This window comes from Psammomys obesus, unplaced genomic scaffold (genome assembly GCF_907164565.1).
Source record: "Psammomys obesus unplaced genomic scaffold, mPsaObe1.curated_primary_1811, whole genome shotgun sequence".
Classification (NCBI taxonomy): domain Eukaryota; kingdom Metazoa; phylum Chordata; class Mammalia; order Rodentia; family Muridae; genus Psammomys; species Psammomys obesus.
The window spans coordinates 14,503,366-14,516,831 of NW_026585580.1; the positions used below are offsets into that span (position 1 = coordinate 14,503,366).

The following is a 13,466-nucleotide window of genomic DNA, read 5'->3' on the forward strand; positions in this document are numbered from 1 at the left end:
TTTTTTTCCTCTGTGTCTCAGGTTAGATTCAATCAAGCCTATACAGTATTTGGAAAACAAGGCAGTCTTGAACAAAGCGCTGGAGCGGCTGAATTGGCCCATTTCGTTGAAAGAGCTGTTGGTACTGGAGAATGAAATCTTGGTTGGGAAGATGTACATCCAGCAGGCCATGGAGCTCCAGGAGGCTGCCAGGAAGAACCGTGTCAGCAAGGCCCTAGAGGAGGTGGGTGCCACGGCGTCCTCCTCGCCCTGCCCTCCGCGCCCTGCCCCTCGCTGTTCTCGCCATCTCTACCTGAGCCTTCCCTCTCTCCCATGCACACATACTGACCCCTAAGAAAGATAAAAGAAATGCCATTTGATCTTCGTGTCTTGTTTTTAGAATAAGGGATCTTTCAATTGAAGAACAAAACTGAATGCATTTTTGTCCTGATGAGATGCCCAAACTTTGACCCAAGCCTCAGATTATACTGTTTATGGTATCTTGTCTACTTTTTCACATCAAACATTCACATACATACACACACACACATATACACACACATATATGGATAAGAGTATTAAAGCTTGCTGGGTAGTTGTTTAATAAAAAGGACACTTAAGTTTTTAGTACAAAAATGTTTTATAGCATGAAATCAAACCTAAAAAAAAACCCGATTCACCCTCTCACTGCCTCGTTAGTGCCATTAGGAGTGTTTCCTGTCTTTTTTCCTCCTTAATTTTGTTTTGCATAGTCAGAATGTCTGTGATTATTTTATACTCTCCCCTAAACTTAGCATCATTTCATACAATTTCTGTGTTTTCGCCGACTCTTCAGACCAGCAGCATTGGAGGACGAATATATGATATATTCATCTCGTCACTGAACTGTCTCCTTTGGATTGTTTTTGTTTGGTTGACTTGGGTTGGGTTTTGTTTGTTTGTTTTTTCAGTTTCAGGTTCAGCCTCTCCCTTGTGCCTTGTAAGTGCCGTGGTGCGTACAGTTGAGTTATCTCGTTAGCAGACTATCTTAGGGCGGCACTTAAGGACCGCAGGCATGAACAGTGACGTTATGAAGAAGCTGCTTGAGACAGCGCTCCTTTCCGGCTGCACGCAGGTGCTTGTGAATGTGGGATAGTCCACCCAGAGCCCTAAATCGTTTCCAGATAGCCATCAAACAAAGGTCTGAAACCATTCTGAGACAAATGACCTTCAGGATTCCTTTCTGTCAGGTTCAGCATCTGTCAAATGAGGCAGTTTGCCTGATTTTCGTTCCACAGCCACTGTTTTAGATTCTTGGTTTGGTTTTGATTATTCATACCTAATGCGTTTCTGTAAGTGGGTTTCAGCATGTGTGTGCTGTGTAACATGGGTGCCGAGCACTGAACTCAGGTCCTCTGGAAGAGCGATAGACACACTTGACTGCCGAGCCATCCCTCCAGCATCTTTGCTCTAATTGTTTTTCTTTATTTTTTTCCTCCACAAGTTACACTTTCCCCTCCCTCAGGGTACGAAGCTGTACCTTTTGTGCAAAATAACAAAATCCTATTACAGAGCATCACAGAAATGCTGTTTAGAAAGATTTCCTCAGGATTATCTGCTGCTTCCTTGTAAGGCTTCCTCTGGATACCGGCATTTCTCTGTTGACTGGCAGGTGCCAAAGGGCACCCAGGAATCCAGAAAACCAAACGGGAATTGCCCACATTTCCCTAAAAAAAGGTTGTTCTTCTGCCTCCTCCTGCCTTTTCATCCTTTCATTTACTAAAATATTTATGAGCCCCTAAGGCACCAGATGGATGGGAAGCTCCCACAGCACCTGTAACAGACAGTCCTGCCCTAATTTGAATGTGGAGCAGGAGTCATTGGGTCCCAGGAGATTGCCTCATTCCGCCTGCCAAACAGCAAAATTTGAAAGAATTGTATTTATGCTTTATAGTAGGGTTTTCAGTAGGAAATGTTCTGAATAGAGTCAAAAGAAACCTCTTCTGCATGAGGACAAAGAACAGTGTATGCTAATGAGCTTGTTTGCAAAACTGACAGCCAGGGGCTCACTGTTTGTAGGCTCTGAATTAATTGGACTAATTGTTCTGTTTCTTCACCTTCTTTCCATGAAGTGAAAATAAAATGAATTTCCATAATGTCTGCATTCAAAAATATGTGTTCCCTCACTGTGAACGGGAGCGGACCTGGCACAGGCGCTCACCAGCCTGCCTCATCCTCACCCTTCTTGAGCCCCCACCCCACCCCTCAAAGTGATAGCACGAGACAGTGAAAATGAGTTTTTTTAAGGAAAAGGTAATTTTCTTTCAGTTTGCTCGATTCTGAAGTGTCCCCAGGACATCAAGCAGAGGCAAGACGGTAAAAAAATGTTGGGGCCTCAGGAGAAAGTCTGAGTTGCACACAGATTTGGAATCAGCTGTGGTACCAGGTGGGGGAGACAGTGGAAGGGACCAAGACAGGAAAGGTAGAGAACCAGGGGGCCTGGCTCAGAGAGCTACCGTGTGAGAGCTCACATGAGGTGGCTCAGAGGCCCGGCCGTCAGATGGGCCCAGCTAAGATGCTGTGTGCCCAAGCTTCTCTAAGCCTTAGAGTTTCCTTGAATTCAAACCTGAAAGATCAGAGGACCAACTTGCAAAGAAACATCGAGTCCTCCAGACAGCCGGTGGCGCTAAATGCCGACAGTAAACATACCCAGCCTTTGTTAACTTTTATGCTCCTTCCATTATTAGAAGTACTACCAGTAGACAAGCTCATGCCTTTAACCCCAGCACCCAGGAGGCTGTGAGTTTGAAGCCAGCCTGGTCTCCTTCATAAGTCTGGGGCAAGCCTGGGCTTGCATAGAGAAACTATGATGGCTTAGATAAGAATGGCCCCCACAGGCTCATATATCAGAATACTTAGTCACCGGGGAGGGGTACTGTGTAAAAGATTAGAAGGATGAGGCGGTGTGGACTTGTTTGTGTAGGTGTAGCCTGGTGGGAGGAAGTGTGTCTCCAGGCCCAGTGTTTCTCTCTCTTCCTTTCTGCCCATGGATAAGGACGTAGTTCTCAGCCATGCCCGCTCCCCACCATGATGTTATTGGACTAAGCCTCTAAAAGTGTAAGCAAGCCTCCAATTAAATGCTTTCTTTTATAAGAATTGCATTGGTCATGGTGTATCTCCATAGCAACAGAACAATAACTAAGATAGAAGTCTTGTCTAAAAACGTGTGTAATATGTATGTATGTATGTATGTATGTATGTATGTATGTATGCATATTCAGTGAGGTTTTTATTTTTTAATTTTTCCTTTTGTTTTTATATTAATTACAGTTTATTCACTTTGTATCCCAGCTGTAGCCCCTGCCCTCATTCCCTCCCAATTCCACCCTTCCTCCCTCATCTTCTCCCAGGCCCCTCTCCACATCCACTGATAGGGGAGTTCCTCTTCCCCTTCCCTCTGACCCTAGCCTATCAGGTCTCATCAGGACTGGCTGCATTGTCTTCCTCTGTGGCCTGGTAAGGCTGCTCCCCCTCAGGGGGAGGTGATCAAATAGCAGGCCAATCAGTTCATGTCAGAGACAGTCCCTGTTCCCATTACTAGGGAACCTACTTGGGTATTGAACTGCCATGGGCTACATCTATGCAGGGGTTCTAGGTTATCTCCATGCATGGTCCTTGGTTGGAATATCAGTCTCAGAAAAGACCCCTGTGCCCAGACTTTTTGGTTCTGTTGCTCTCCTTGTGGAGCTCCTGTCCCCTCCAGGTCTTTCTATCCCCCCCTTCTTTCATATGATTCCCTGCACTCTGCCCAAAGTTTGGTTATGAGCCTCAACATCTACTTTGATACACTGCTGGGTAGAGTCTTTCAGAGGCCCTCTGTGATAGGCTTCTGTCCTATTTCCTGTTTTCTCCCTCTTCCGAGTTCAATCCTGTTTGCCTTTCTGAGTGAGGGTTGTTCATCTTACCCAAGGTCCTCCTTCTTGCTTAGCTTCTTTAAGTATACAGTTTTAGTATGTTTATCCTATTATTATATGTCTAATATCTACTTATAAGTGAGTATATACCATGTGTGTCTTTCTGCTTCTGGGATACCTCACTTAGGATGATCTCTTCTGGATCCCACCATTTGCCTGCAACTTTCATGATTTCCTTGTTTTTAATTGCTAAGTAGTATTCCATTGTGTAAATATACCACAATTTCTATATCCATTCCTCAGCTGAGGGTCATTTGGGTTGTTTCTAGGTTCTTGCTATTATGAATAAAGCTGCTACAAATGTGTTTGAGCAAATGTCCTTGTTGTGCACTTAAGCATAATTTAGATATATGCCTAGGAGTGGTATAGCTGGATCTTGAGGTAGCACTATTCCTAATTGTCTAAAAAAGCACCAGATTGATTTCCAAAGTGGTTGTACAAGTTTACATTCCCACAAGCAATGGAGGAGGGTTCCCCTTTCTCCACATCCTCTCCAGCATGTATTGTCACTTGAGTTTATGATCTTAGCCATTGTGATGGGTGTAAGGTGAAATCTCAGGGTCACTTTGATTTGCATTTCCCTAATGACTAAAGATGTTGAGCATTTAAGTGTTTCTCTGCCATTGATATTCCTCTATAGAGAATTCTCTGTTTAGCCCTATACACAATTCTTTACAGACCTAGAAAGAACAATTTTCAACTTCATGTGAAAAAGCAAAAACACAGAATTTCCAAAACGATCCTGTACAACAACAGATTGTCTGGAGGTATCTCCATCCCTGATCTCAAGCTGTACTACAAAGCAATGGTAATAAAAACTTCATGGTACTGGCCTAGAAACAAAATGGTGGATCAAGGGAATCGAATAGAAGACTCAGAAATAAACCTACAAACCTACAGATATTTGATTTTGACAAAGAAGCCAGAACTGTACAATGGAAAAAAGATAGCATCTTCAACAAATGGTGCTGGTCCAACTGGAAGTCTACATGTAGAAAAATGCAAACAGATCCATATTTATCACCCTGCACAAAACTAAAGTCCAAGTGGATCAAAGGCGTCAACACAAAACCAGACACACTAAATCTGTTAGAAGAAAAAGTGGAGATGAGCCTTGAACTCACTGACGCAGGAGACAATTTCCTAAACAGAACACCAACAGCACAGGCTCTGAGATCAACAATCAATAAATGGGACCTCATGAAACTGAAAAGCTTCTGTAAAGCAAAGGACACTATCCTCAGAACAAAACGACAGCCTACAGATTGGGAAAGGATCTTTACCAACCCTCTATCTGACAGAGGGCTGATATCCAGAATATATAAAGAACTCAAGAAGTTAAAAAGCAACAAATCAAGTAATCCAGTGAGTTTTTTAAAACATCATACAGAACAGTGTCTGAAAACCGTTCAACGTAGCAAGAGGCAGCTCATTAGTGACATCATCCAGGAGAGGGCCGATGGAACTGCAGGAGAAAGAGCCCATTTACAATGAGCAGAGGGATGAAGAGATGTCAAAGAAGACAGGAGAGGAAGTACAGAGGCTTTAGTTTCTAGCTCTTCATCGGGAAGGCAGGGAGAAAACGAGGGCCTGGACTTGAAGCACAGGCAAGTGTGGGGAAGCTAGTGTGTGTCACGGGTCATGGATTGATTTGTGGACTCATTGCTGCTCTGCCGGAGCATTTGTAACTAAGCCTTCCCGGTCACTGATATGTCCCCGCACCCAGTTCCAAAGCCCGTCCTACAGGCCCAGCACAACCCCCCTAAGGAAATTAGCGAGGATGGGGCATTTGACATCTTGTCTCCAGTTGATTTTTTTTTTCATGTGTTTAGCGTGACCTGCAGTGGAGAATTCTGTACACTGTACATATAATATTGCTGAGATGGTTTTAATTTTATTTTTTTCATGCCAACTAATTTTATTTCATAGCCCACTCATAGGCCAAGATCCAGGGTAAAAAACTTTGGTGGGAGCAAAGCTCAAGATAGCAAGGGCAGGTAACGACCCTTTAAGATCTTCCTCCCACGCAAGTCATTTTGACCTCTTCATACCTATGTATGGTCTCATCTTAAGTCCTTTTTGCTAAGGGAAAGGGCTTGGAACAAAGACTGCAAGTCAGAGAAGAAGAACCTTCAGCTCTGGAGTTGACTGAGAATGGGTGGATAACTAGTCCCTCCCCACAGGGTCTGTGAGGAATGCCCATGCGTGTTCCCAAGGCTGCGCTTGCTCTGCTTGGCCCCATCCATTTTTATGGTCACGTCTGGACCCGTGAGGCTCTCCCATACCCTCTGCCACAGTGGTTGTCACTCCCCACAGCCATCCCTTTAGCTCTTGAGCTTGGGACGGCGTCATGGCTTTTCTGGTGGTGACATGAGAAGAGGACAGCAAACACCAAGCAGAGGGAGCCTGCGATTGCTCTCCGCCCTCTAGTGACAGTGCCCGGCTGGCTGCAGATGCGACAGGAGCCAAGGACCGCTGTCCTCACGGCTCTCCCAGACTTCCTGCTCGCCCTGTGCTTGAGTGTCTAATGTTTTCCCCTGCGAGACATACTCCACCAGTTTTATGACATCCCCAGGGGAAGATGCTTGGCTGGCTAACCACGGGAGGAAAAAAGAAATCTCAAGTCTGAAATTCTTGAAAGCTCCCCTGTCAGCGCCACCCTGTTGCCACGACCGCATACTTCACCCTTTCTTGCTAAGCCTGCCACCCCCAAGGCTGAGCCATGAGGGGCACCAGTAAGTTATCACTGACCTGCTGTAGGCTCCATGGGAGCCTGGTCTAGGAAGCCCGGGCGTGCACAGTTCTGCACACTCTCCTAAGAAACGCAGACTGTTCCCAGAGCCAAGCCAAGATCCAAAGCATTCTTTATCCCCACGGCCTCGACTACCTTGGATGATTTGGGGGCGTGAAATCCCGTTAAAGCAGAGAGAGCCTGTCAGCAGCAGCCCTGACAAAAGCCTTGGGGACATCCCCACCCAGCTGGCTGCACATGTTTGCTCCTCAGAGGCATGACAAATGCGGCGTCTGGAGTCTGTGGACGTGATGAATTTGGTGTGCTAAGTTATGACAAACTTTCCAGGACAAAGTGTTAGGAAAATTCACGTGGGGAGAGGTCTGAGCAAGGTTGGGTGGGGTGCTACTGTGAGAGACCACTTGAATCGGAGGACCTTACCCTAGGCTGTGACTGGGTGCTGGGAGCGAGAGGAATGCTGGGTAGGGAGGCCCAGAAGGAAACTTGTTTGAACTGTAGCAAGTGAAGTCAGAATATATAGTCAAGGCCTGGTCCTTGGTGGGGAGTGTCTGGCTGTACAGAGCAGGGAAGAGGAGTGGAGCGTGTATTTAGGGGGAGTGGGTGGAGGCAGTGCGTGGAGATGCAGGTGACTTGAGAACTTTTCCTAAAGTTCTCTAATAAACAGCTTATTTGTTCATCCTAATGTTGTGTGGGAAACACGTAAAACAGGACACTAGTGCTGAGCCACATGCCAGTGACACAGAAGAAGCAGCAGTGAAGCCCACGTGAGGCACACCGGGCTCCGTAACTTCCAGCATCGAACAGTGAAGACATTTGGGGGTTTTTCTTTCCTTGACTTTTTCCCCTTGAAGAAGCGAGCAGGAAGGGTCCTCTCTTCACCAAAGCCGTTGAAGCTGCTAAGAGCGCTGGGCTGGAGCTCTCCTCCGGAGTCCAGAGCTGCCCCTGGTGTGGGGAGCGTCTGAGGGCCATCTTCTGCTGTAGGGTTTCACCGCTGTGACACTTCCCTGGGCATCAGAGCAGCTGTTCACAAAGTGTCCATACCAGGATGCGCAAAGGACCGGCTGGCTCGCTGTGCGGACTGCTCAGAGAACAGCACCCTGGGAGGGCAGTGGAACCTACAGCGAGGTTTGGGGGACCTTCATTTCTCAAGCTGCCGCCTAAAGGTATGCCCCACTCCCCAAGGATGGGCAAAAGCAAAAAAAGCCCCCGTGCCTCCCTGAGATCTTCAAAAGCCAGGCTGGGTACCTACCTGCTGAAACGGGGGAGGACACAGATCCCTCGTGAGCATGGTGGCACACTCACCCTTCGGAGGACATCTTGTGAGGAGGCTTGACTTCCTCCTAGGACTAAGACAGTTCTGCCCAGCTCTCATTTATTTGGCACAGTATTTACCTTCTGCTAAAACTGCAAATAAAATCTCCAAAAGGAGATCACGCCGGGGCCCTCTAACATGCTGTGGGCAGTCAGTGGCCTTCATGCCAGGGCTTTACTCCTCTTCACTTACATTGTACGTCTTCCCTTCATTTCGTCTCCGGAGCACATTGAAAGAGCGAAGACCGTGGATGTCTTCAGGGTTGGAGGAAGACCTGGAAATCTGCATGAGGAGAGACGGGAGGCTCCATGCTGACTCTGTCCTATCCAACCAAACCTCTAAGTGGAGCCGAATCACTCACAAGACAGTTCAAAGATTTCCTGTTCTCGTGACTGGGAACCCTGGGGAGAAGGGTGAGAGTTCACTGGCCTGCGATGCATTATCTTAATTGAGGCAGTCACAGCCCTCCTTGGCCAAAGGACAAGGCAGGGCCTACTAAGCAAACTGGCGCCGCTGCTGGCGAGGGTTCAGGGTTCTGTGTGGTAGGTTTCATGTTCCAAAGAGCAACAACATTTACAGTTAGTTCTTAACATGAGTTCGGAAGTGGAGACTAGCAGTAGCTAAATTGTAGGTGCGTGTCTGTACTGGTGCGGGAGCACGCTGCCACTGAATGGGAAAGGAAAAGCACCACCCGCTTAGCAACTTTACTGTCAATCCCAAGAACACGAAGAAAGAAGCAATGACGCGGTAGGAGGCTGGCATCTTTGAGGTCTCGGCATACCTCACCTGGTGGTCGGATCTGGAAAACAGTCGGTGTGCTCTCTGGAGTTTTTGCAATCAAGGCTGTAAATGGCGTGTGGTGGTCCCTGGTTTCCCACACTTTGGGGCCTGTGCTTAGGGACACATCAGCCAGCGCATCCTGGCCTCTCTGTTTCTTGAGGCTGTCATCCTGGGGAGTTCTTCGTGAAAGCCAGCATTTCCTTTACTCCGGCCGTGCTGCTGGCTGAGGGGAGTCGAGAAGGAGGTGGGCATGGACCGCACAGCACCTCTAAAGCCAGCAGCAAGGGTCAAAGGCAGCAGCCAGCCGGAATGAAGTCATCGGTATCCTGGCTGAAGGAACAGCCTGTCCGGCAGCCTGTGTGGTCTGTCTTTCCATCCTGGAGGTCCACGTTATTCTTGTGGGGCACAAAGCATCGCTGGCACAGGCCCTCGGTGCATGCCTCGCCGTGGCTACTCAGCTCTATCCATGAGTGTACCCGGTCCTGCTGAGGGGCAATGATACTGCCAAGGAAGCCCCGTGAGCGCCCTTTCCACGTCATCACATGCTGTGGAGTAGATGGGGAAGGAACTCTCGCCAATGGCAAGAGCAGCCAGAAAGCTAAGCAGGAGGTGGGAGTCACTGTATTTCAGTGTGAGTCAGGCCCTGGAATGACTAGAAGGGAGTGATGCTTTCAGCCACTTAGAAAGGCCTGCTTGGCATTTAAAATGAAAGCCAGTTCCCGTCTCCTGTTGCTACCCAAGCGAGGGAAGGTGGCCCTAAAGGAAAAGGCCAGTATACATCAGATGAACTGGCAAGTATGGAACTACAGTGGAAAAAAAGTAAGAAAGGACCTGGCATTTTAGGCAAACTGACATCATAGATTTGTACCTCAAACCCATTCTAAAAAATAAAAATTAAAAAAAAGTCATTCATTTCCTTCTGTCTGGAACACTGAGAGAATAAATTAATGAGCACTTGGGATTCAGAGCCTAGTTGGATGAATGATGTGATGTCTTACTGTGAATCTGAAGAGGGGCCTCAGACATGGCTCGTGAGCAACTCGCCGTGCTGCTGAATGCTGAGGAGGGAGCCGCCTCTCTGGAGCTGCTGTCCGCACGTGGTTTTAGAACATCAGATTGCTGTCTGTCTGGAGGAAGGCACGCTCCCTGGCAGCCAGCTAGTCCTTGACGTGAACAAGAAGCACGGAGGTTGGGAGCTCTACATGAAGCTGGGCTTTTCAAGCCACCTTAACTCGCTGTGTTCCAGTCTCTCACATTTCCCAGCGACTGATAATCTGCAAGGACGGTGAATTCTGCCTGTGAGATGCTTTTGGTAAGAAATCTGTGGTAATTGTGTTCTCAGTTTTGGTGCCGGAGATATGAGTAAAATGTTTGTATCCATGTCCTGGTACACACGAGACTTAGCTGTCTCATGGAGGACAGAGGCGCCTCTTTCCAGACAGACACGTGGAACTGAAGGATGGTAGGGAGCACACGGCTTCTTGAGGAAGGTCAAGAGATGCTACTCACTCACACAGCTGGGCTGGCAGCATCTGGAGACCTACAGCCTGTCTCCTGGTGCAAGCACATCCTCCCAAGGCCATTTTCAGACTGCAGAACTTGCTCTGAGGGCGTGATTTGTTTTTTCTAAGCGAAAATGCAGGGATAAGGAGGTAGCATCCAGCACCGTTGCTATCAATCCAACCAGCAGACTCAGTGATGTCCGCCGTTCTCATTGACAGACTGATTAGGTTTGTGAATGCACGGCTAAAGAAGGGATGGAGGAGGGACACAAGAACCTGACTAAATGCAAATATGACAAATGAGAAGCCTTTTTTGTACACTTCAGACCATGCCTTTGAAGATTACAGGAAACACTAAGCTGAAGAAAAATTATATCCTGCAAGGCCCTGAAAGACCTTAACCTGCAGTTCGCTGACTGTCTACTTCTGAAGAGCCATAGCTGAATTTTTATCGATGAAGAAGCAAACCACAGGTGTACTCCATTTAGTGAGCCCCCAAAGCACTGGCAAGCAGCTCACAGTGACAGATGACTGCAGAAGCTCACATCAGTCACTGCAGAGATGAGCCCACCTAACACACAGAACCCAAACTGTACTGAAATGAGAGTCAGGCCCCAGGGAGAACCTGAAGCCATTTACGTGTTTGTGGTCAATTCCGTCATAAATTAGAGCTCTCCCAAAGTGAGAGCTGCGATGGACTCACAAAGCATTGTGCTGCATACTTAATGTTAAAATTATAGCACAACAAATTCACTGGCTACAGTTTTACGGCTCTCACACTGCAAAAGACAGCCTCAAAATGCCAGTGAAAACCACTTCTGATTGGTGGTTTGTGTGAAGAAAAAGGGAGCATTTGATGGCCCATAAAGAAGTCCAAAATCGAAATGATTTTGATGGGCATGCTAACAGTTACTCAGTTGATGACAAAGAAAAAGTAAAGAGTACCCTAGGAAAGAAGCCCCCAACTTCTTCAGCATAGAAGTTTGAAGGTGGAAAAGGCCTTATTTAGTTCATGTTTTACGTTAAAAGTAGATTCCGGGTTAAGGATGTGGCTCATTTTAGACCCAGAAACTTGTGTGCACGTTCACTCCCTCAGCCCACTGCAGGAAAAACACAGTGACTGGAGTTACGTAGAGCAACCCAGAAACAAATGGCCACCTATTTTTACCTTTTGTTGAAGTAGAATTCACACGTCACCTATTTCATCTCAGTGGTTTGAAAAACTAGTTTTTCTAGTTTCATTTCTGTTGCTGTGTTAAAATACTCAGACAAAAAGCATTTCTCTTTTATCTCTTTTTTTTTATCTCTTTATCTCTGCTCACAGCCTCAGCTTACAGCCAACCATTGCAGGAAAATTACCGTGGCAGGAACTCAAAACACCAGACTTGCATCACACCCACAGTCAAGAGCAGAGAGAAATGAATGCATGTGTGCTCGTTTACCTGTTCACCTGTTGCTCAGCTCCATTCTACTTTTACACAGTTCCGAATCTGGTGCCTAGGGAATGGTGCCGCCCACAGGTGGCTGGATCTTCCAGAAAAACAAACAGCTCCATCAACCACAACAGCCCTGCCCTCACATACATGCCCACAAGCCAGCTCAGTGTAGAGAGTCCATCACTAAGGCACTTTCCCCAAATTTCAGGTTGCGTCAAGTTGACAGTTAAAGCCAAGCACCACAGTTGCCAGCCACCGTCATAAAAAAATCTGGTCACATCTGGTCAGCGCCAAGTGACCACTAATCAACTTCTAGCTCTATAAATTTGCTTTTTCTGTGTATTTCATATGTAAGTGCTGTATAAAATCTTGTTGTATACACATTTCAGCCCCTTCCCTGTTAACAGACACCTGAATAGATGACAGTTGACTATTGAGTGGCAGCAGCTGACACAGTGTGGAAACGATGCTGACAGTGGTGGTCCTCCTCCTCCTCAGCAGCACCCAGGAAAGGTTGGATTTGAGCTCTTTGGCTCGGACCTGATTGTGTCCCTGTGTCCTGATTCTCCACATTTAAACAATGCCTTCCATTTCACTCTATGGTAATGTCCCTCTCTGTGTTCCCTTCTCCCAATTTGCATTTTATGATATTTTATTTTCTGTGCTGAAGCTTGTATTTCTGGATGCATCAGATTTCTCCTTTATTTCCTGACTCCACATGGTGATCACCTGTGTACCAGAGCCTTGCCTTTCTGCTCTCAAGTCTGCCTTCCAAAAGCTGTCTTCTAAGCCATGTTGGTGGTGCGCTTCCAAAGAGTCATTGTTAATGTTTTCTAAATCTACAAAATAGCATGTGCATTGTTATGATTTTATTGTCCAATACCAATAAGCCATAGGTTAGGAGCATGTTGTGTGTATGCATATATGTGTTGTGTACATATATGTGTATGCATATGTGTGTGTGTGTGCATATATGGATGCATTTTCAGGATCGGTATGTCCTTACCCTCCACCCCCTAAGCCTTCCTACACACAGCTGTCCTGGAGATTTCTCCTACTGCTCTCTTAGAATGGATCTGTGTCCTATATTTTCTGTGTTGCTGTTTCTTGCTTCGTTCCTTCCTTTTGCTGGAGTACATTTCCAGGTAGCTTCCTAATACAGGATAAACTGGAAGAAATGTTTCTATTTAGGAAGATGATTTTATGTTCAACTTGCCCTTTGATTTGATTAATAGTTTGCTGGGACTTAGAATTGTAGATTGGAATTTTCTTCCGGAGCTTTGAAAGCATGGCCCACGGCCTTCTAGTAGGGATGATTTTCCAGCCAGGAGGACTGAGGACTAAGGAACCAGTCAATAGCCCACTTGTCTGTCTGTTTCGTCTTGTTTAGACAAGGTAGAGGTAGAGGGCAGACTTTCTGAAGGTTTGTCGTCGTCATGGAGGGCTGGGCCGGGCCACTGTGTTCCTGTAACCCCTGTGTTTTCACACTGGTCTCTCAGAGATACACAGTATGGGTTGACTTCTTTATCGAAGGCACAATTTTCTCCCAGTTCTAGGAAGGCAGCAACCAGGGCCAAGGTTCTGAGGTGGCGTACTGCCTGCCTGTGAACCATCTGGAGCCTTAGCAAGTCTAGCTGTATGTATATTTTATTAAAAGCTTCCCTTCTCTTCAATTAGTTAGTTATTATCTTTCACTCTGTACCAAGTGTGTGTGTGTGTGTGTGTGTGTGTGTGTGTGTGTGTGTGTGTGTG

The 13,466-nt window shown here is 46.7% G+C and overlaps 1 protein-coding gene across 1 annotated transcript in view; it reads left to right on the forward strand.

Moving 5' to 3' along the window:
* The window catches only part of Vwa3b (von Willebrand factor A domain containing 3B), a 152,306-nt gene that overhangs the window by 124,196 nt on the left and 14,644 nt on the right, over positions 1 to 13,466 (forward strand). Inside the window, exon 22 of the mRNA XM_055606937.1 lies at positions 22 to 223. Within this exon, the coding sequence (XP_055462912.1) occupies positions 22 to 223 (202 nt within the window). The remainder of the gene's footprint in view (positions 1 to 21; positions 224 to 13,466) is intronic.